Source organism: Ruditapes philippinarum, unplaced genomic scaffold, assembly GCF_026571515.1.
Source record: "Ruditapes philippinarum isolate M1 unplaced genomic scaffold, ASM2657151v2 ctg35_1_1_1_1, whole genome shotgun sequence".
Lineage (NCBI taxonomy): Eukaryota > Metazoa > Mollusca > Bivalvia > Venerida > Veneridae > Ruditapes > Ruditapes philippinarum.
In genome coordinates this window covers 331,635-356,410 of record NW_026861019.1, presented here as the reverse complement: position 1 = coordinate 356,410, position 24,776 = coordinate 331,635, and the positions used below count along the sequence as shown (strand labels likewise).

Below are 24,776 nucleotides of genomic sequence, written 5' to 3'. Positions count from 1 at the left end.
GAGAGGATATTATATAGTAAAATTTTAAAATGTATTGTAGTTTAATAATTGATACCTATTTAATCAATAAAATAATCCAATCAGAACAGTTGTTACAATATTCGTTTTCTGCTGCACATCAACATGTCTGCGTCCATGGTGTAAACAAATTTGTAGACGTCATCCGAGATTTTTTTCCTTAAACAAAACATAATCATGAATGTGTTATCATTTATATCGTTCATTTCACTCGTTTCTGCTGGTGGAATAAACCCATTTTCAGATGATGACCTTTTTGCAATAAATTGGGCTGGAACTGTTGATATAGATAGACTGAAAACTGTAATTGCTTTCCTCATTTTTAGCTGTTTAGTTACTTGGAGCAGGATCTTTCAAATAGAATGGTCTGGAAACGCGCTATGTAAACCCTTATCCCTACGTAAACCATTCTTGCTACGATTTAACATGTCTCAGTACTACTCTGTATAGTTTGTTATACGCAAATTATGTATCGTATAATATGAAATTAGGCAAAGCCTATGAACGGGGAGGAAGTCATTAAAAAAAATCCTTTAATTCTTTCCGTTTTAAAGGAGTCATTTGATATTACATACACCGCTTCCGTTTTCACCCGGAACACTCAAAGATTATTACTGATCCGAAAAGTTGAGATTTGTTCCGTTATCGGAATACCCCGCCTATTATCATTGACATACATTGTAAATGGCGGCGCCCGACTAGAACTGACACTGAAAATTTCATTGGTAGGTATAGAATTCTATATATTTTTTAATTGTTTTTTATTTGATTTTCTTTTAAATATTCACGTGTAGTCTATAGCCGGGCAAGCCAAAGCCCGGACCCGCTTTGCGGGCCCGGTCTTTGACTTCCCCGTATAAGGATTCCGGGTCAGCTCGGCCCTAAAACATACTCGGCCCCCGAGTCAGCTCGGCCCTGTTCCAACTCGGCAAGGGTCAACTCGGCCCACTTTTAAAAATGGGTGAAGGACATCAAAGGACTCCTATTGTCACGGGCTATTAATATCAATCAATGTGTATGTTAAAGATACCGATTAATTAGGTGATAATTATGATTGACCCATTCATTCAAATTTGATTAGTGACCACCTGCAATTAATTAGAAGCTTATGCTATTTAGTAAACACGTTTTTGTTTCATATTTTTTTGAAAATAACTTTACAAACAAAATGCATCTAAGGAAACACATTTTTTTATATCTATATTCACAGGCACAAGTATCGGACCTGGGAAGAAAAAATATGAATCTTCCCAGGTTCGATAATTGTGCCTGTGTCTATATTAATTTTATCGAATCTGCAAGACAAATAAATAACTTTTTTTTCTAAATATACTTTATTTCAGCAGAGGTACATTGTATAATTATATAATAATTATAAGATATTTCTTATTATTCATTTACCTTAACAACATGCAAAGCAAAGTAAATACGTTATAGGCCTAGATCTATATATTTTTGTAATGTGGGCCGAGTTAACCCGTGCCGAGTTGACCCGTGCCGAGTTGGTATAGGGCCGAGTTGACTCTTTTCCGTATATAAGTACCTAATCTCACACCCAACCTATTCTGAAACCTTTCATTCATGTGCTGTTATTTTATTACTAGAAGTGACCATGATGTCCTGAACTTGTGTGCAAAAAAAGCCTACTTTCTGACAGACATGTCTGCTGATGTCAAATGAAAACAGTGCATAGGAACAAATATTTACATTACATATTTTATTACTTAGTGTAATTTCATACAAATTGCTATTACCTTTGTAAGTCCCATAAATACACCATTAACTATTTGTGAAAATGAATATTAGAGACAAAAATATCTTAAAGCAGGTACCTGCATCATGTAGGGTACTTCATTGTCATGTGATAGTTATATGACAATCACTTCATTGGCTAAACTAAACAGTAGAATTTTAGAGATACTTGAAGGGGTTTGAGATTAGGTTCTTTATTTTAAGAGGCCATGTCAGTTTTAAAAAAGAGGGTTGTGCTTTTCCAAGATGGAAATAGAGCTTTTTTAATAGTTGAATTTCAGTCAAATTTTACAGAAATGTTACATAAAGATTAAAGTGTACATATGACTAAAGAATTTTGTAAAGATATATTTTTATTTTTGCTAAAAGACCTCTTGAATGCTTAGAGGTTTGAGAACTGGTAAGTCCACGATAAGTGTTCAAGAGAAGGGTGAACATTAAAAACAATACAGCAAAAATGTTAACAACATGATGCTCTTTAATCAGGCTGGTGAAAATGCCCGATCGGGCTTATGACATAAAAAATCATGTTCACGAATTCGAAAACCTAGCTAAACGCCGTTTTCCGGTACTTTCTGTACATAGCTCTTAGGAATTCACGTAATGGTGTGTAATAACGAACTCGAGGTGTTTTTGGACTTTTTTAATTTAAAAGTGAAATAAAACAGTTATTTCTTTGTAAGAAAACAATTAAATATCATTTTATGAATAATTGCATACAAAAAATAAAGTAAATACACAAGTTTTCACAGAAAATAACCTTATTTATTATGGATGATTCCACTACGGCTGTCTTAATTTGATTGGTTTTCATTATAAACAATTTTATTTTTTGAAAAACTTGCAATAGATATTAAAGGAATATTGATAAATTTCAAATACATTAATTTTTTTCACCTTAAACCATAAAATAATGATAAAAAATAGGAATATCATGTAACTGTGTTATGTACTTCATTTGGTGTAATTCCCCAGAGCTAAATCCGCAACATACCGGAAAACTGTGTTTAGCTAGGTTTTCGAAAAGGTTAATTTCTTGAAAAATAATAAAGATATTTCTTTTAAACTTTGTTTATTCCGGACCCTGTTATTCAGAATAATATGAAATTAGGCAAAGCCTATGAATGGGGAAGTGGTTAAAAAAAATCCTTTCATTCTTTCCGTTTTAAAGGTGTCTTTCAGTATTTAACATGCACCGCTTCCGTTTTCACTCGGAAAACTCGACGATTATTATTGATCCGAAAAGTTGAGATTTGTTCCGTTATCGGAATACCCCGCCTATCATCATTGAGTTACATTGTAAATGGCGGCGCCCGACTAGAACTGACACTGAAAATTTCATTGATAGGTATAGAATTCTTTATTTTTTTAATTGTTTTTATTTGATTTTCTTTTAAATATACACGTGTAGTCTATAGCCGGGCAAGCCAAAGCCCGGACCCGCTTCGCGGGCCCGTTCTTTGACTTTCCCGTAATATTTGAGGTAAACAGAAAGAAGTTTATTTGGCTACTGTAGCTCTTTTGTGAGAATTATTTTCCCTTTTTCATGTTTTTACAACACATAATTTTTGAAGTCCTAAAAAATGTGTTGTATATGAAAAGTGTAACACAAAATAGGTTAAATAACTTCTTTATGGTCTAATTCATTGTGCAAACACCTGTCAACATACATTTCCTTCAGTTTTCAGAGAAAACTTCAAAGTATAATGTTCAGTTTATAATAATTTTCAAAATATAAATGCCAGAAACAGAATATTTAATCCAAATATATTGAATTAAGGTACTTGCGCAATAATCTAGAGCAAAATGAAGTTGTTGGACACATATCTATTGAGAATTTTATGTTACAACATAATTTTTATGAACTTCAATTTTTTGTTGTCAGAAAAAGGGAAAAAGGGAAATAATTCTAAGAAAATAAAAGATAACCAAAATATTTCTATATTGATTTGTTTCATCAGAGACATAGATAACAGAGATAAGCAGCTCCTATATACTCCATTGAAATATCACTCATGCCTATCAAAAAGTGAAAAATTAGGCATTTTGTAGCAAATAAAACTTAATGGATGTCTTGAATATTATATACCATTAAATTTTGAAAGGTAAATCTTTTTATCTATTGCTGCATGTTAAAATATTGGTAACTTTCTATGCCTTTCACTTAGAAAAACATGGCAGAACATACCCACAGAGCCAGTTTTTTGTCATATGAATAGTTTTGTAACAAAATTTATTAAGTAGTTCTCTTTAAAAAATGATGTAACATTTATTTTAATTAGAACTGTAAATGTTTTTACCAGCCATAGACAAATGCATAGCTTTCAGGAAATGTATTATTTAACTGATTTTGATTTCTGGTTAATAAGTTTTATTTGCTACAAGTTTTAAGTTTGCAGGCACACGTGATGTTTTAACTGGCTAGGAAGTTTCTGTGGGCATTTCTTAAAATATTTATATGTTTAAATAAAGCAAATATTATGAGAGAGCGTAAATCTACAAGAAAAAAATTTGTTATGGTCATGCGATAAAACAGTTACAGAATATATACTTGGGCTTCAGCGACTGGTATCAGGGCATGGGGCGACAAAAGGGTCAATCATGGAAATTAATCTCGACGTTCCGTCTCCATTAATTTCCTATGATTTACCCTTGTTGTCACTCCATGCACTGATACCAGCCGGTAAAGTCCTTGTATATATTCTAAAACTATTACATGGAAGTAGTGTTAAAGGCACAATATTTGGTGTCTTGTTACAAGTTCAACAAAAATACTTATTTGCCATATAAATGAACTATCTTTGCATCTTTTGCTTTGAAGGCAATTGGTATAATTATAATGAATAAGTATGGAAGTCAAAATACTATTTGTTTACATTTTGCTACCTTTACAACACATTACTGCACATTCAGCGCTGTTAAATATCTTACATGTTCTAAATCCATTATCAAAACATTATTAAACATGTGTTTTACATTTCTAAAGAATTTAATAAAAAAGGATTTATGAGGCATAATGTGCCTTTAAGTAAAAATCACTACGTTGTTGTTAGTTTTAAAAAATATGCTTACAAGATATACCTCTGAAATATACACCAGGATACTTATCGACAATATGTCCTAGATTATATTTTGAAAATGAGCTAGAAAGATGATTATTATTTCGCATTTAGAAAAAATGCATCAACTTACCTCGTGAAATGGTTATTTATGTCCAGTTCCTTCAACGGCATCTAATGGGTGTATTTCTGTGGGTATTTCTTAAAATATTTATATGTTTAAATAAAACAAATATTATGAGAGAAGAAAAAAGTCGTGATGGTCATGCGATAAAACAGTTACAGAATAAATACTCGGACTTCACCAGCTGGTATCAGGGCATGGGGCGACAAGAGGGTCAATCATGGAAATTAATCTCGACGTTCCGTCTCGATTAATTTACTATGATTGACCCTTGTTGTCGCCCCATGCGCTGATACCAGCCAGTTAAGTCCTCGTATATATTCTATAACTATTACAAATTCTATTCTCTATTCTATTCTCTATTCTATTCTCTATTCTATTCTATATTTTATTCTATTCTATATTCTATTTTATTCTATTCAATTTTCTATTCTATTTCTTATTCTATTCCAATTCTATTCTAATTCCATTCTTATTATAATTCTATTCTAATTCTATTCTTATTATATGCTTTTTCTATTCTTATTCTAATCTATTCTTATTCTATTATTATTCTTATCCTATTATTATTCTAGTTTATTCTATTCTTATTCTATTTTAATTCATATTCTATTCATATTCTATTGTATTGTATTTTATTCTATTCATATTGTATTGTATTGTATTATATTCTATTGTATTGTATTCTGTTCTATTCTATTCTATTCTATTATATTCTACATACTTGGACAAAACAACATTCTATGTCAAACCAGCATGTTGAATGATTCAAGTTTGACATTAACCTTGATCAAAATAAACCTGCTCATTTATGCCTGGAATGTAGGAAATGGCACCTGACGTCTTCCTTCACCAGTAAAGAGAAATATGACCTTGACCTTTAAATGGCATTGACTGTCAAGATCAAATTGTTGAATTTGGTTAAATTGTGACAACTTTATTACCTACGATCTGGTAGCATAATTATAGTGATTCACTTGTGTGTGTGTGTGTTATATAGATTATATAGTAAACTTTAAAAATGTTGTTAAAAACCACTGGTCCAATATCAACCAAACTTGGCAGGATTGTTCCTTTGGTGAAGGGCTTTCAAAGTTGTTCAAAGAATTTGATTCTATGCTGAAAGCTGATTGTCATGGCAACCAAAAAAAATTACATGTATTAGATTTTTATTTTTAAAAAGCTACTTCTAAAGACCCTCAAGGCCTATAGCTTAGATATTTTGCACAAGGCATTCTGTCAAGATTTTTCAAATTATAGTCCTGAGGTGAATTTAGAAATTTGACCTGGCCCCATTGGGTAATTTGTTTTCATTGTATGATTAAAGTAAAAGAAAAAGTTTCTCTTCAAAACTACAAGGGCTAGAGCTTAGATATTTAGCAAGAAACATTGTCTAGTGAACCTCTTTTAAGGTTATTCAAATAGAAGCTTTGGGATCAAAATTGGCCTTCCCCTTAGGCCATTCATAGTTCTTAACTTCAAGGTCATATGCGAATTTAAAGTAAATGATTATAATGTACAAAAAATGATGTTTTTGTTAAAACCCCTATCACCACAGTGTTCTTCTATCTATACAATTACCTGCCCTTGGAAATTGGAATAAAAAATCTTATATATGTATACAACTAAAAGCAGACTTGAAAGTCATTAATATTAACTTGTTAAACCTTCAGGTTTTCTTTTGCAATGGAGCTGAAACAAAATATTACATAAATATACAGGATAATGTGTTATTATTTTAGCCGTGCCATGACAAAACAAACACAATGGGTTTGCGACCAGCATGGATCCAGACCAGCCTGCGCATCCGCGCAGTCTGATCAGGATCCATGCTGTTCGCTTACAAATTGTATAACAAGTAGAGAAACTGATAGCGAACAGCATGGATCCTGATCAGACTGTGAGAATGCGCAGGCTGATCTGGATCCATGCTGGTCGCAAACGCACTATGTTGGTTTTGTCATGACGCGGCTCATTAATATACAGGATAATGTGTTATTATTTTAGGAAAACAGTGATGTTGAGATAGTATCAGTACAGACAGAGGAGGACGAGAAATACCAGTGTGTTATACCAGAGTCTCAAGCTACAATTGATGCTGTAAGATTGTTTTTATATGAACATCTGTTAACAGAGCATGAAATACTGCAAAATAACAACTTTCTCTTCTGTTCTCTTCTGTCTGTTTATTTAATTTCATCTGGCACTAATATGAAGACAGACTGTACTGTAGATTTTTTATTTTTAAACTGAATTTACCTTTTCAATCATACAGCTACAGTTAATAAATGTAGAATTAATATGTACTCATTTGGAGGCTTCGTAGAAATACTTTCAAAACTTCATTTTTAGTCAACTGAATAAAGACAATGTTGTTTTCCAAAATGACCATTCATGATAAGTCCAGAAACCAATTCTTGATATTTATACTGATGTTGTGGGTAGGTTGTTTTAGCATTGTTTTATGATATATAACAGAATCGTAAGGCAACATACAATGGCGCTACACCTGAGGAATTGATGGAGGCTTTATTCCTGCAATCTTCTTGTTCATATAGAGTAAGTTATTTTCTGTATTTTTCAATAAGTTAATTTATAATGTTTAAATGGTTAGATTTTCATTAAAATGATGAAATTGATGCAACAGTGTGGTATTTCATGTAACATATGTTGCTGTATGTAACATATTGTGAAGAATGATGTTTAACTTCTACACTATTATAATATGTCCTCAAGAAAACTTCTTCAGTTTCAATGATAACAAAAATGCATGTATTGATTTTTTATGCCAATAACCTATCTAATAAATCTGTATACACATATTGATTTTAAACAGTTTCAGAATGATATTGTTATTTTTTCAATGTATTCAACTTATCTGTAATGACTGGACTTTATTTTTGTATATAATTTAATGAATTGAATGTGTTTTAATGATATTGATATATGATGTTATAGATAGAGAGCTACTGGACATATGAACTTTGTCACGGGAAACACATTAAACAGTACCATGATAACAAGGAACTAGGATTAGTAAGTCTAATTAACCAAAACATTTGTAGCAAGTAATAATAATTGAGCCGTGTCACGACAAAACCAACATAGCGGGTTTGACCAGCATGGATCCAGACCAGCCTGCACATCCGCGCAGTCTGATCAGGATCCATGCTGTTTCAGTTTCTCTACTTGTTATACAGTTTGTAAGCGAACAGCATGGATCCTCATCACACTTCGTGGATGTGCAGGCTGGTCTGGATCAATGCTGGTCGCAAACCCACTATGTTGGTTTTGTTGTGACGCGGCTCATATGTTTATAAAGTATATGCCAATCTCCGCATAATTACTGCAGACTTTTATTGAATCCAGTTATATAGTCTATATGCCTTAAAAACACCTGAGTCCTAAAACTGTACTTATTATTGTAACATACTTTAAATGAATGAACAAATAACATAACATTATGTAAATGCTGTCATGTAATAATCTTTATCTCAAAAGAATGGTCTATAAATTGATTAGGTTTTGAATCATAATTAGTAAAGATATCCATGCTAGTTTTTGCTCATATTCTGAGGTACACAATATTAAGAAGTTTCCATCATGTAAGTGTACAATATTACTATGGTATCAGTTCAACCAATTTCCTTATTCTTGTAATGAAAGATTTGGTAGATGTATAACAAGTTTTATGGGGTGTTTACTGCAGAGATAATGGTAGTGAGTGATATTGATGCTTATATATTTTCAGCAAAAGCCAAAATTACAGGAATATTATTTAGGTCAGATATCTAAAACTGTCACAGAAGGTAAATTACACTTGCTATTCATCACCTAACTACTTTATTTATGTGTTTCCTTTTAAAGTTTGCTACAAACTTTTCTATACAGTTTCACTAAACAAGATAAATGATAGTTTGTTACATTGTTACTGTGGTCAGACAGCCTCAAAACATAAAATTTGAATTTCTTACATAGATACACTGAAGAATTAAAACGGAGAAAAAAGGTAAATGATAGTAAATAAATACTGTTATGACTGATATGAAAAATTTTATGCTGTTGTTACAAATGTTTGTTCTTTATTAATCAAGGAAAAACATGTAAAACAAGTATTAATCTTCTGTGAAATATGAAATGAGATAATTCTTTGTAACTCTTTTAAACATTTTTTTTTTAAAACACAAATGATGCTTTCTTTAGATAATAAAAAGACTGGGGTAGATAAAAGTGGAACAGTAAATAAAGGAGATGGGTCACCTCGTATGGGAATGGAGAAAGATGAAGTGGGAGGTGAGACAGGGAAAGGAACAGAAGAAGTTGCTGGGAAAGATGACAACACCAGAACTACAGAGAAGAAACAGCAGGTATAATTTGTGGTTGTAGATCAACATAAGTTATTGTAATCACTTGTATTCAAAGAAATATTATGCATAGCAAGTTAGAGAGTTTGGCTTAATTTAGATTGACTATTAATGGATAAGTCCCTTTCTGTTTATTTCGGTAGATATATATTATCCTTTAGATTACTGATAACATAAAATTTAATTGTTATTGTTGTTTTGGCAGTGCTCAGTAATGAGCTTTTGCGATATTGGGGTGTTTATTAATATCTCCTCCTAAACCATATGGGAGACTCTAAAGTAGCACTGTACAAAAATTATACATTGTATAAAAGATTCTAGTCTGATGCACATGTCTGTCTCGTGGAAGCTGAAAATATACTTTAAATTGACAAATTGAAAATGAATTGACAATGCTAAAAGATCTGATATTTGGTATGAAGCATATAACCTTGTAATCCTTCACATAAGTTATATAAATCATGACCCTGTGGTCAAAATTAGGTTTACCCTGGGTCACTTATATAATGAACAGACAAACAGAAAATCTTATTTCTCAACTACATGGTCTAGTTATTTAACATGTACCATACCCTCATTGACCTTTCTAAAGTAATATAAATCTTTCCATTAGGGTCAAAATGGTTATGCTCCTGTGTTATATTGGCTAGAATAAGAAAAAGATTTCTATTTTGTCATAAGGAACTACTAGATCTAGAGTATAGACATTTGTTATAAAGCACTGCTTATTGGTTTTCTATAAAAAATATAAAAATATCTTCCTAGTCTCAAAATAACCATGTTCTAGAGTAATTATTGTTATGTAGAATTGTTTAATTAGCTAAAACTAAAAAACGCACCTTTATATGCCTGGTGTACTTTTGCATTTCTTAACTTATGGCCTTCAAATTTAGATCCCATAAAAAATTTTGTACTGGTTTGTAAATAATAATGTGCGTTGACCTTTATAATCACAATGATGACTAAAGATTCAATTTGGACCCATTGTACACCACTGAATGTGACCTAATGACTAAACATTGAAGTAATTATGACCTTTTCTAGCAATAGATCTTTGCCAAGTGATCTAGGGCTGTCATGTTTTGATGACTTCAGGAAATTCGTAGTGTGAAGATAGATGGTTTGGATCTTCCTTTTTTCTCTGTCAACATGACAGATGGTACAGTGTGTGATTTGACCGGGAAACCTCGACAGAGTCACATCAAGTATATATGTCAGCCAAATGGACGTGGGGAGATATATCAGCTTAAAGAAACATCAAGTTGTGAATATGACATAATTGTTCTAACAGCAGTTCTATGCCAGCACCCTGCATTCAAGTAGGTCTACCTGTTTTCTTGTAGAACAATATTTAAATGTAAATATCCCAACAACAATGTGTGAATTTTAACTTGAATTCTGTTAACATGTTTTATGTTTTAATTTTTTGGAACAAAAATGAAATCTAAAATATTATTCATAACTAATATTTCAACATTTAAATTACTTATTTACTCACTGAAGTTCATAATTGTGAGTTATTTATCTGTCATTTAGGAATATCTAAAGTTGATATTTTATGCTACATAGGAGTTCTTCATGTATTTTATCAACTTATGTTACGTTATTTCAGACCCAAGGATCCCCCAGTTAGTAAGATAAACTGTCACTCTGTTGGTACATCACCAAGACAACCACTTAGGTTGACCAAACTACAGAGAGAACAGGGGATAAGGCTTGAACCTGTAAGTTATATTTTACAATGACTAATTTTACTTTGTTTTTGGCATGAGTGACATTGGAGTATGAAGGTGACAGGATTTAGGTTACAATTACAAAAACATTGTAAAAATAGACAAGAACTACAAGAATTACCTTATGTTTGAGTGGCTGAGTAGTAAAGTTTGTCTTTAATTGCCCCTAACCACTGTAGGTTCAAATCTCCTCCACCAAGGGACTTAGGGTTCTTTCATGTAAGGAAGCTATCTAGCTTGCTTACAGAGTATATGTGGTTCCCGAAACAAATCTGGAAAGTTGCCTTATGACCTTTGTAGTGTTGGTGCAGTGTAAAACCCAACAAAAAGAAAAGTTGATTGTTCGTGTTTGTTTAATGAGATACTATTCATGGTTAGTAGAATGATCTTTAAGTCATTCTTCAATGTTCTATATATTTTCCAACAAATGAAGCAAATGGAAAAATTTGTATAAAACAGTACCTGTATATAGACTGTAAATCATACAATCTAACTCCAGGCTTTTTACCTTAAGCCATAAGTTATTGGTAATTATATAATAAAATATTGATTTAATAAGCTTGTTAAATAAATCATGATGTCTCTCTTGTTAAATGGAGCATATTGGAAATTGAGGGAGGAGAAAGATTTATACCCTAAATGACGTCAATATGGGCGCCGCTATTTTGAAATGGATGTCACATCAGGTTACAATGTAAGTCAACGAGAAAAAATATAATTTTAACATTTTGACCATATAACCGACTTTTTGAGAAAAAAGGAAAAACATGCCTAGAGATATTGACGTCAGGGTTAACATGACATAAATTTAAATGATTTTACTATTATATTTAACAAAAAATGGAATATTCAAATTTGGCAGGACAGACTATAGTATGTTGAATTCATTATGTATATGACAGGTAGATGAGGAAGATGAAGAGGAAGAGGAAGTTCAACAGCCACCTAAAAAACAGACTGGTTTCAAACAAGAACATATCTATGAATCACAGAAACCAGTCAAAGTTGAAACAAATATTGGAAAAGAAGCAGATAAACAATTACTGAGAGATTTTATAAATGGAGATTATTGTATTCATGGGGTAAGGTCTTAATTTATCATATTGCATTGTTAATTTTATTATATTGCATTGTTAATTCATCATATTGCATTGTTAATTTTATAATATTGCATTGTTAATTCATCATATTGCATTGTTAATTTTATTATATTGCATTGTTAATTCATCAAATTGCATGTTAATTTTATTATATTGCATTGTTAATTCATCATATTGCATTGTTAATTTTATTATATTGCATTGTTAATTTCATCATTCACAGAGTGTGATATACAGTGTACATTTCATTAATTCTCAACTGATATATGTACATATGTACTTTCATTGACTGTATAGCCAATCTAAACTTATCATTATCCACAATACTTAACTTTATTTAATAAATACATCAATCTGTTTGACTGCCAGTTTCCCTTTTCTGGTTGATTTTGTACTACAGAACCTATTATGAATTGCTGTATAATGTGAAATCTTTACTGCTATATAAATCAACAAATTGAGCTGTGTCACGACAAAACCAACATAAATGGTTTGCGACCAGCATGGATCCAGACCAGCCTGCGCATTAAGGCACCCACGGTTACACGTTTAAACGGATTCGTTTCGATTTTCATTCGTAAACGGTTACGATATTTTTTACCGTTTAATCGAAATAACCATATTGTCTTAAATTATCTTAATCATTACCTGTAATCATGGGTTCTATCTATTCTAATTGGTTGATTCCAAAGTAAAAAAAATGGAAAATTGGTGTTTACAACCCCCCACACAGCATCGCCGTGCAATAATCGCTCGTGACATAATACATTTTGGTAAAAATGATTTCCTTTTATCTTTCAAATAGTAAAAGGGGGATATATTGCAGAAAAAAGTTGCCGACTCAATCGTGATGAGCCCTGAATATAATTTACTTGTACATGTATTTAAACTCGAAAGTTAGTCATCATTTAGCTACTCTTATACATTGTGTAGTATACTAGTAATTCAAAGAAGTACCACCGTTTAAACGGTATCGTTTCGGTTCTTAGCAATCGTGTAAACGTTTACAAAAAAATGTAAACGTGGAAGCCTTACTGCGCATCCATGCAGTCTGATCAGGATAATAATAATAATAATAATAATAATATCTTTATTTAAAGAAGGTTACACATTAAGAACATACAATAACAATCATATATATCTTATTTCCAATGTGGCCTTCTGAAAAAGAAAACAACAACAAAAACAACAACAACAACAACAGGATATGCATAGGTAGAAAAATGAATGTATAATATGTAATTTTTACAATAATACAACTCATATACTTTCGACAGACACTCAACAATTTGTTTAAACATATACATATATTGCATCATTCGTTCATATATTTATTCATTCATTCATTCACTCATTCATTCACTCATATGAACATCAAGATATGCTTTGTATTTTTCTTTAAAACATTTAAGGTTATTAACATTACGAATATTTAAAGGTATATTGTTCAAAATGTTCATGCCATAATAAGAAAATGTGTCTTTAATATAATTTGTTTTAGGTCTAGTCCATAATACAATATCTTTTCGTGACCTAGATCTTAAGTTATATATTTTGTTGTCGGATAAAGTCATCAGTTCTGTCATATAAGCCGGTGCCATGTTATTTAAAGTTTTAAAAACAAGCACCGCCGTGTGGTATTTACATCTGTCAAGGAACGGTAACCAATTAAGAGTTTCGAATAGATTTATTGACGGAGATCTTTGAGGTTGCTGTAAAATGATTTTAGCAATTCGTTTTTGTAACTTACAAACATTATTTATGTAGTTTGTGTTTCCTTTACCCCATATAATACAACAATAGTCCATAATGGGCAATATATATGCATTGTAAAACAATAATTTCATATCAAAGTGCAAAAAATACGATATTTTTTTCAATAAGGCAATTTTTCCGTTAAGTTTTTTACAAACATTGTCAATTTGCAAGTGCCATTTTAAGTTGTTATCTATGCAAATACCCAAGACTTTTTGATCAGTTACATTTTCAAGAGCTATTTCATTTATCTTAAGAATTAATTTTCTCATAATATTTACTTTTTGTCTTGTTCCTATTACCATACATTTTGATTTATCTGGATTTAAGGCCATATTATTTATTTTGCACCATTTGTCAATGTTATTTAAATGATCTTGAAGTTTTATTTCTACTTTTGATATATTTTCTCCGGACTCATAAAGAGTAGAATCATCTGCGTATAAATCAATTTTTATATCATTACCTATGAAAGCTATGTCATTTATGTATATTAGAAATAATAAAGGTCCTAATATTGAGCCTTGTGGAACACCGGAAATTATTTTCATTGGCTGAGATTGAAGATTACCTATCTTAACCAGTTGTATTCTGTTAGAAAGATATGACTTAAAAAACTTAACGGCATTTTCAGAAAAATGATAAGTTTAAGTTTTTGCAAAAGTATTTCATGGTCAACCAAATCAAAGGCTTTCTTTAAGTCTAAGAATACAGTCCCGATAATTTTTCCACTGTCAACATCTTTTAACCAAGTATCTATTAAACTAATGAGTGCAGTATTACATGAATGATTTTTACGAAATCCTGATTGTTTATTATGAATTATGTTCGTTTTTTCAAAGAATGAGTGTATTTGTTTGGCAATATGGCGCTCAAATATTTTGGATATAGTTGACAAAATTGATATCGGTCGATAGTTATTTGCTTCATTCTTATCCCCCGATTTAAAAATAGGTATAACTCGAGCTCTTTTTAAATCATCTGGGAAAATATTAGATTTAATACTATTATTGATAATTGATGCAATAATTGGTGTAATATAATCTCCACAATATTTGATGATGTTTGGTCCAATTCCATCTAATCCTGTAGATTTTTTAATATTCAGTTTTCAATGATAAGTTTTACTTCAAACGGTGTAATTAACTCAATATTAAATCCATGATATATTAGCTTTTGGTCTAAAGTTTCTTTTAATTTGGAAAAATTTGTATTTGAAAACTTTGTTTTATGTATGACATTCGAGATATTGACAAAATACTTGTTTAATTCATTTATAATATTTACAGTTCCGTAAATTTCTTTATTACCTGTCACTAGTCTGTCTGGCATTGTAATACAACCTTTTTTATTTAGATTTGAAACATCCTTTAAATTTTTCCATAAAAATGCCGGGTCTTTGTTATTTTTAATAGCATTGTTAAAGAAATCTCTTTTACTTGTTTTAATCATTGATGTTATTTTATTTCTGAGCAATTTGTATTGTTCATGTTTCCCTACTTTATGATAGTAATCACGTTCATGTATAGGATATTTTATCTCATCAGTAAACCATTCCGGGCGGTGTTCACGTTTGATACGTTTTTCTTTTATTGGTGCATGTTTTTTCAAGATAGTATTTAAAATGGAGTAAAATAAGCTAAGGGATTCATTCGGATTAATTATGTGCTCGACTAATTCAAGATCGGATAAAGCAAGGTCTACCTGAAAATCAATTTCATTGAAAGTTTTAAAACATCTATATTTAATCGAATTATGTTCATTAATCAATCGGGTACATGCTTTCGTTGATCTTGAAATACCTATCGGATAATGATCACTTAATGAGGTATCAGAAACAAATGATTCAATAATATATCTGCTACTGTTTGTATAAACATGATCTATAATTTTTTGGGTACGTTTTGTTATCCTAGTAGGATCTGTGATAAGTTGTTTCAAACCATATTTCGTAATCAAATCACCCCATTTTGTATTGTCATATTTTTTCTTTTTATTCGCTTACAAACCTTATTACAAGTAGAGAAACTGATAGTGAACAGCATGGATCCTGATTAGACTGCACGGATGCGCAGGCTGGTCTGGATCCATGCTGGTCGCAAACGCACTATGTTGGTTTTGTCATGACGCGGCTCAATTGTTGATTATGTGTGTTGTACAGTATCTCAGTGTATAATTCAATGGTTATATTTACAGGGAGGTGGTTGGTGGAAACATGAATTTTGCTACAACAAACATGCTAAACAATATCATGAGGTTTGTAATGTGTTTTACTGAAGAATCAGTATTTACTAGATAAATGTATATTTCTATTTTATGTGTAAGGTCAGAATATTAAGGATATATTCCTACTTCGTATTTTTGATGATTTTCATAAAACAAAAATTGGATGGATGTTCATATTTTGTTTGAAAGAAAAAATTAATTTAAAACCTAGGTCATTCACACTTTTGTAGGTGTTGCAGTGTTTTGCTTTCTTAATACAGCAAGATTAAAACTTGCTTCTAGCAGACTAAGGGTTAAAATTACAGGAAAAAATATTGAAAAATAAAATTAGATGGCTTTAAATTGAAGTGTAATATTTATTTAGAAAAAATTCTTTTTTTGTTTCAAAGGAATAACTCATCCTTAGGAAAAAGCTGTTAAATACAGTATTATTAGTCCCCTACCGGTTAAACCGGAGGGGACTTTAGGTTTACCCTCCGTCCGTCTGTCTGTCTGTCCATCTGTCTGTCAGTCCGTCAGTCCGTCCGTCCACAAAACTGGATCCCGCGATAACGCAAAAAGTACTGAAAATATTTTTATGAAACTTTAGATATGGATAGATGGCAGTATGGAGATTATGCACGTCTTTTTTTTTTTCTTCCTATGTTGAAAATTCTGGTTGCTATGGCAACAAATAGTCTGAAAATATGGCAAATTTAACACATAAACTGGATCCAGTGATAACTTAAAAAGTACTGAAAATATTTTTATGAAACTTAAAATATGGGTAGATAGCAGTCTGGAGATTATGCACATCTTTTTCTTTTCTTCCTATGTTGAAAATTCTGGTTGCTATGGCAACAAATAGCCTGAATTTCAAGATTTCTGATTTAAATTGTTCAGCTTTTTCACTATAAGTTCCTTATTTCTTAAGGTGTTTACTTCAAACTTTAAATATAAGTTTCTGGTCATCAACCACATCATATGTAACAAGGTTTACAACTCTAGCACAAAACTTATCAGTATTACCTCCCTTGAACTTAGAATTTTTATGAAAAAAAAATGTTGTCTTTTTTAAATAACTTCTCTATTTCCTAATGTATCTACTTCATACTTCATATACATGTTTCTTATTATCACTCAACATTTTTGAGAAGGTTAAATACTCTAGCAAGACTATTTCCAGAATTATGTCCCCCTTGAACTTAGATTTTTTTGGAGAAATTGGTATTTTTCACTCCACCTTCTTCATTCCTTATAGGATTTACTTTAAAATCCCACATTGTAATAATATGACAAGGTTGTATAAACAATTTCTTTACTAGGCAGGGAAACTTAACACATTACTGTGATATAGACAAACTTAGAACTCCAAAGATATAAGTTCATTCATGTCATTCATTCACTGGTAAAATTGAATGGCCAATAGCCCATCAGAATGTTGCTGGGGTTCAAACCGGTAGGGGACTTATGGATTGCTTGCAATACTATGATAATTGCTTGTTTTCCTTCATCTATAAATATTGTTCATTTAATGGTAAATTAATTACTATTACATGGTTATCTCCATTGAACAGTCATATACATGTATATGCAGCTTGACTTTATGGTTAGACACAGAAAACATTCTATTTGGCTAAATTTATGTCTGTGATTAGTGATATGCTCTTAGTGAATGATTAGTGATATGCTCTTAGTGAAAAATTTATTATATTTTAGAATAAAAAATCTGTATAAATTGTTGTTATCTGATTCAGGAAAGTAGTAGCAGTGTTACAACTATATATCTAGGGCATTGGGATAAACAGAAACATCTAGATTGGCTACAAAGAAATCCTGCCAAAAAGCCAAAACAACCTGAAAATAGAAAGTATGTTAATATACGTAGAGGATATTGATGGAGTGTATTTTGAGAAGTGTAAATAGATTTCAGTAGAAGAGTTTATAATTATGATATTGTATTCCCATTCATCACACCCTATTTGTTTATCTTAGACTGTTTTAATATGCCTGTTTATAAAAACAAGAAAAACAAAACAGGACATTTAATGGGAGTGAATGTGTAAGGTGGCTTTTTCCAGAGCATACATTTCTGTGTATAAGTCAGTGTTAAACACAAAATTCAGGCCTTTGTGGCCAAACTCAAGGTCCCATATAGAGGTCAAAGGTCAGGTATAAATATGAAAATGTGTGTAACTTCAATGGAATGATTATGGAAAAAATGGAATCAAGCTTGGTATATTGGTATATAGCAAACTTATATGAAGGTCCTGGTTAACCCCCTGAGGTCTTAAAATAGAAACGTCTTAAAATAGAAACATGGTCACCGGCCAATAACAAGAGTTAGGAACGAGTTATTGTAATCAAACTTGGTATATAGCAACTTTATGTTGAAACTCCAGTTGGGATTTATTGTTGGACCCCTGGGGTCAAGATAACTGTTACTAAAAATAAAAAAATGGTTTTCAGGGAATAAAAAAAGTTAAGAATGAGAAATTGTAATCCAACTTGGTATATAGTATGCTTATATGAAGACCCTGGTGGTTAAGAAAGACATATTATAATGAAACTTTGTATATAGGAAGCTTATATGAAGACCTCGAGATGGGATTACATTTGGACCTCCTTAGGTCAAGGTCAATGTTAATGTTACAAAAAAATAGAAAAATGTCTTCTAGACAATAACTAGAGTTTGGAATAAGATATTGTAACAAAACTTGGCATTTAGCAAGCGTAATGAGAGACCTAGCTTTAAATTGTTGTTAGACCCCTTAGAATCAAGGTCAAGGTCACCATTACTTAAAATAGAAAAATGGTTTATGGTAGATAGGCAATTAATTGTAATAATTACTGGTACATACTGGTATATGAACATCATAAATTATAGGTAGAGTTCAAATTTTGCTTCAAACCACTTATTTTTCAAAATGTTAAGGTTGCTGATGGGGGTATGGGTGATAGCTCTAGTTTGAAACAGGTTCCCTACCAAGAAAAAGTTATTTATAGGTTAAATAAAATGTGAGATAGTTAAATCAAACAGTTCTTATATGTACAAATGCTATGATATATTTACAGATTAATTTCACTTTACTACAGTGGAGGTGATGTCTGTGATTTAACCAACAAACAAAGATTTGTTGAAGTCAAGTTAAAGTAAGTATATGAAATTTAAGTTACCGAGGGTCAACTCTATTTTGATAATAAACATTAAACTTTAATTAAGTAAATTCTGCTATCTTTTGTTTCAAGATTTCCATTGTTATTTTATTTCACAAGTAAAATGATATTAAGTCTGTTTGTGGTAAGCTTGACATAGCTTATAGTTCATTAAGGTAACGAAGACAGGACTTATTAAAGGTTTAAACAAGTTTTGTGTGTTCAATAATCAGCTTAATGAGACTGTAGATGTACATTGATGTAGATGTGTGTCTAAAGCACAAGCTCCAAGGCTAAAGATAAAATTAAAGGTCAAAGACCAAATACAGCACTATGCAACTATGGGAGTAGTGGCCAGTGGTAGGACCTGCATTTTAGGATAAAGCAGTCCAGGGTTTGAGCCCAGTGCCGCTGCTAATTTCCTCGAGCAAAAAAATCGCTTCATTGCTACTCTTCTCCCAAGTGTAAATAGGTACCTTACAGGGTGGTTATTGCATTGTGCCTTAATGCGGGCTGCCATAAGCATAATGAAAGACTGCCCAGGCCCAGGGGGAGGTTGATAAAATTATTGTAGTAGCCTAATGATGAGCCATGTGCATGAAACTAAAGACTTTAAATTGCGATACCCCATTCTGTATATATTAAAACCAAGTAATTTTAATCAGCATTGTTTTGTTTCAGATGTTTAAATAATGCACAGCAGCCTCATGCTGTAGCCATATATCTAGTAGAGCCAGCCTCGTGCGAATATGTTCTTGGTGTAAGTTTAAACAATTTTTCCTTTTTGTAGAAGTATGAAAAGTTATGAATGACAAACATTGTTATATGCAGGGCTATAAGGAATTGGGAGTCTGACGATATTTTGGTTATTTGTTAATTATATAAAATGTAAAATATGTTGCAATGAATATGTCATTTATCATCTCAAATGATTCTGTTTCTTTATCTGTATTCAATCAGAGAATGATATAATAAATCCATCAGATGAAGATATTTATATTCAATGTACCAGGTTATATAACATGAAGATATTTATTTTCAATGTACCAGGTCATATAACATGAAGATATTTATGTTCAATGTAACAGGTTATATAACATGAAGATATTTATGTTCAATGTACCAGGTCATATAACATGAAGATATTTATGTTCGATGTACCAGGTTATATAACATGAAGATATTTATGCTCAATGTACCAGGTCATATGACATGAAGATATTTATGTTCAATGTAACAGGTTATATAACATGAAGATATTTATGTTCAATGTACCAGGTTATATAACATAAAGATATTTATGTTCAATGTAACAGGTTATATAACATGAAGATATTTATGTTCAATGTAACAGGTTATATAACATGAAGATATTTATGTTCAATGTAACAGGTCATATAACATGAAGATATTTATGTTCAATGTAACAGGTTATATAACATGAAGATATTTATTTTCAATGTACCAGGTCATATAACATGAATATATTTATGTTCAATGTAACAGGTTATATAACATGAAGATATTTATGTTCAATGTACCAGGTTATATAACCATTACATATTTCTTAAATAAGAGATCATTATGTCATCATCTCTGTGTAGTCACTTGGTGGTGTTATTTTAATGTAGCTGTCAAAAAGTTATTTAGGTGGTTTTTTTATGAATTTAAATTTTAGCTTAATTATATCTTGTCAAAAAAATCTTTTACAATCATTGACATTTTAGAATTACACAAAACTTGTCAAAGGCTTGCTATATAATACTATCGTAGATTTAATATTAGTCTGTATAAATTGACAAACTTGTATAACATCTGAATGATATTATGGTATGTTATGCCTTTTTTATTAACTTCAATGCCATTTATAATGATTTTAATGTTGTTTATATTTCAGGTTGAATCTCCATTATTTTGTGGTCTGTTGGAAAAAGCTGATGAAAACGGATTGTTTGATCATATAAATGTTTAGTTTTTGTTTCAAACATAATCAGTGTCATAAATATTTAAATCATTGCCATTCCTGTATATTTTGTGTCTTATATCATCACAACAGGATTAGAGAAACAGATTAAAATAATATGAAATAAAAATACTATCACTGATTGGATACAGTTGTTAAGGTTTAAAAAATGTATATGGTAGTACGAGAATGAGTAGTAAGTAAGATATTCAGACATAACATTTGACTAAATGCTTACATCTGCATTAGAGCCACATTTTTAGTTATACAGACCATTTTGACAGGTAATATGACCCAATTTTTATGCATATATGACCCAAATCATCAGGTTAGGGTTATAAAGCAAACAGATATTTAAATGGCCGAAGTCATCATGTGATGGTTATAAAGCAAACATGTTTATATGACCCAAGTCATCAGGTGAGGGTTATATAACAAACAGATGTTTATGTGACCCAAGTCATCATGTGATGGTTATAAAGCAAACATGTTAATATGACCCAAGTCATCAGGTGAGGGTTATATAACAAGCATATGTTTATGTGACCAGTCATTGTGTGATGGTTATAAAGCAAACATGTTTATATGACCTTAGTCATCAGGTGAAGGTTATATAACAAACATATGTTTATGTGACCAGTCATTGTGTGATGGTTATAAAGCAAACATGTTTATATGACCCAAGTCATCAGGTGAGGGTTATATAACAAACAGATGTTTATACATGGTCATATAACATATCAAATGTCTTATAACCAATACTGCACAATATTGGACTTTGGTTAAATAGGAAAATGATTCTTAAATTTGTAAACAGCTGTTTATATACAATGTTATATTAACATAAATATCCAATGACAATCATAGTTTCAAACATTCAGTATCATACAGGAAAAAAAGTAAGTCAAATTAGCCTGAATTCATTTTATCATTCACTTATCATAGAAAGACTTACATCAACTATATGGCTCCTAGGATAAGCTTACATCTATTATCATGGCTTGTTGTCGTGCCAATATGGTAATTAAAGTCTCATAATTCTTGTGTTCATTTGTTTCCTTTACTGATATATGCGCCTTGTGACTGGTTTTGTGGGTAAAAAAACTCATTACAGTACAATTTGTATAAAGTTATTTATACATGCAGATGTTGTTTTTCTTTTTTTTTCAAATCACAAATGATTGATTCTAGTTAACAAATGTTACTCATATTTTATAATTTACCCAATTATAAAACTTGTGTAAACAGCTATGCAAATTTGATAAATTACCTGTAAGTGAATGTATGTTGTTGAAGTATATTTGGATATTTATTAAACAGACCATAAACAAGTTGCTGAATGGAATATTTACAATGTAAATTTAACACTAAAATAATAAAGAAGGTGTTTGTTTTTATTTTCTCATTTTTAAAAAGTTTATATCAAAATACTATTGTCAAATTAAAGACAATCTATTTAAATATAATTTTTATCATTCACAATTAGGAATGATATTTGGAAGCTTCTTGTAACTAATTTTTACTTTCTAAGGAAGATAATAATTATCTGAAATGTTAGAAAAAAGCTTTCTAATATTTGAGATATTTATTAATTGTACATTTTCACATGACATTTATTTAAGTGATGCATTATGGGTGAGTTATGTTTTATTAAGGTTAATGTATATAGCAGCTAGTGAACATAGTATAGAAAATATAACTGTGATATTATGAGTTTACTGTACATTGTTGATAACAATTAGACAAATTCACAGCTGTCAAACCTATATTGGACTGGTGCTAGCCGAGTCTGATATAGGTTTTGCAGCTGTGTACGAGTCCAATAATCAGTATTGTTCTCAATCATGTTTAATGATCTCCATATTTCACATCACCATTTTTTGACAGAACTTCGTTACTTCAGTTACTGTAAGGATTTTAAATGGATTTTGGACTCTCGAAAATGAGGCTAAATGGGGTGCAATATGAATGATTTATTAACCTTTTTGACTCTGAAAATGAAATTGAGGCTATATGGACTGTGAACCTTTTGGATTCTTTGAAATGAAAAGAGGTTTAATTGATAAGATTGGATTCAGTAATGATTTCTATTGGGACATCCAGTGGTGCAAATGCTGAAACTGCATTTGTTATATTTTATAAGGTATGAAATAAATACTTAATATGGCTTGGCCAAAATATAGGATATTTGATATGTGACATGTATTGAATCTGTTGAACTGGTTGAATTAAATAATTTCTAGCAAGTGTGTAAGGTTTAAACCTTAACTGGCTGGTACTTAAAGTGTTTACCCTTTGTCATCCATATAAAACCAGTTCAGCATGCATATGTGTGCAGTCTCACCAGGCTCTATACTGTTGGTAGCTTAATTTTTGTATTTTGATTTTGAAATCCCTTAAACTTTGAATAGACTGTTCCAGATTGCAAAGATGGACAGATCCATTATAGAATATCAGCAGGTTTTGGGTTTATTATCAGGTTCCAGACATAATACTCAATTGATCAAGTATTCTATATAAATACAGAGAAAATGAGACTTATTTCAGTTAAGTATGTTCAGACATTCTGTAAATAATATGTATATAAAACCTTAAACAAATTCCTTAGAACATATTATTATGTATCTTGTTTGTAATTTTAATGTTTACTATATTTGTTAATGATATAAATTGTATGCATAATAGGATAGAAGTTTTAATGAGGCATTGATTTCTGCTAAATTCTTGACTAGCATATTATTTTTTTCATTTTAAAAAACATTTTGTTTATACATTGTATAAGTTTTTGATTAGTGACTATGATTTTAATTATCAGTACATGTTATGGTGCTGTATGCAATATTCACACAAGTTTTTTGTGCAATTTTTTAATGCAAGTAAAATTTCGGCAATCACTGAAAATATAGGAAGCTTTTTTAAGTTTTTTAAACTTTTCATGAAGCAATGTTTCCAGTGTAGTAGCATTCAGCTTTAGGATTGTGTCATATTTTACACAATTAACAAACTGATGTATCTATAAACATACATTTTGAAAGGTTTCTGTTATTGTTTTATTTATCAATCTTTAGAAGAAATCTTATAGATGTTTAAACACAAATATTTATTTTATCCATTTTTATGGATTTTTCCTGCCGTGTGTATATTGTTTGAATTGGATTTGTAAATATTTATTGCAAGCGTGCCTTTTAGCCTTACTACTGGACCAGGTGTAACACTGTCATTTAACATCTCATTTATATTAATAATAATTTCTATTTTTAGCCAAAAGTATATTTCTTACATTTGGATCTAATACAACTCTTAATTCTGAAAAGGAATTGTTTTTTTAACTCAAAAGTTATTGCAATTACCTTTTTCTTAGCGAAACAGCAACTAACTTCACATATGTTACATTGGGTTACAGTATCATTTATCAAGTATTTTATGAGTACATGTATATTTATGAAATTCACGAAATAAAACAAATATTTTCCAATAGTGAATCTTTTGTCATTATTTCAACACCCACTTTAAATCTTTGCATAGTATAATATTATAATGCATAATG

General features: G+C 30.7%; 1 protein-coding gene across 2 annotated transcripts; it reads left to right on the top strand.

Annotated features, from left to right (window-relative positions):
• The first annotated feature begins 92 nt into the window (after positions 1-92).
• On the top strand, positions 93-24,706 carry LOC132714250 (endoplasmic reticulum lectin 1-like). Of its 2 annotated transcripts, none has more exons than XM_060697076.1 (14): positions 93-321; positions 6,961-7,053; positions 7,432-7,512; positions 7,912-7,989; positions 8,705-8,762; positions 9,157-9,320; positions 10,413-10,636; positions 10,930-11,045; positions 11,957-12,132; positions 16,102-16,161; positions 17,868-17,980; positions 19,186-19,263; positions 19,948-20,026; positions 21,164-24,706. In XM_060697076.1, the coding sequence occupies exons 1-14, from the start codon at positions 196-198 to the stop codon at positions 21,236-21,238; spliced, it is 1,521 nt and encodes a 506-aa protein (XP_060553059.1). In that variant the 5' UTR covers positions 93-195; the 3' UTR covers positions 21,239-24,706. The 2 variants fall into 2 exon arrangements, with proteins under 2 accessions (XP_060553059.1, XP_060553058.1); XM_060697075.1 differs by having other exon boundaries at positions 94-321; positions 10,930-11,041; positions 11,953-12,132.
• The last annotated feature ends 70 nt before the right edge of the window (positions 24,707-24,776 follow it).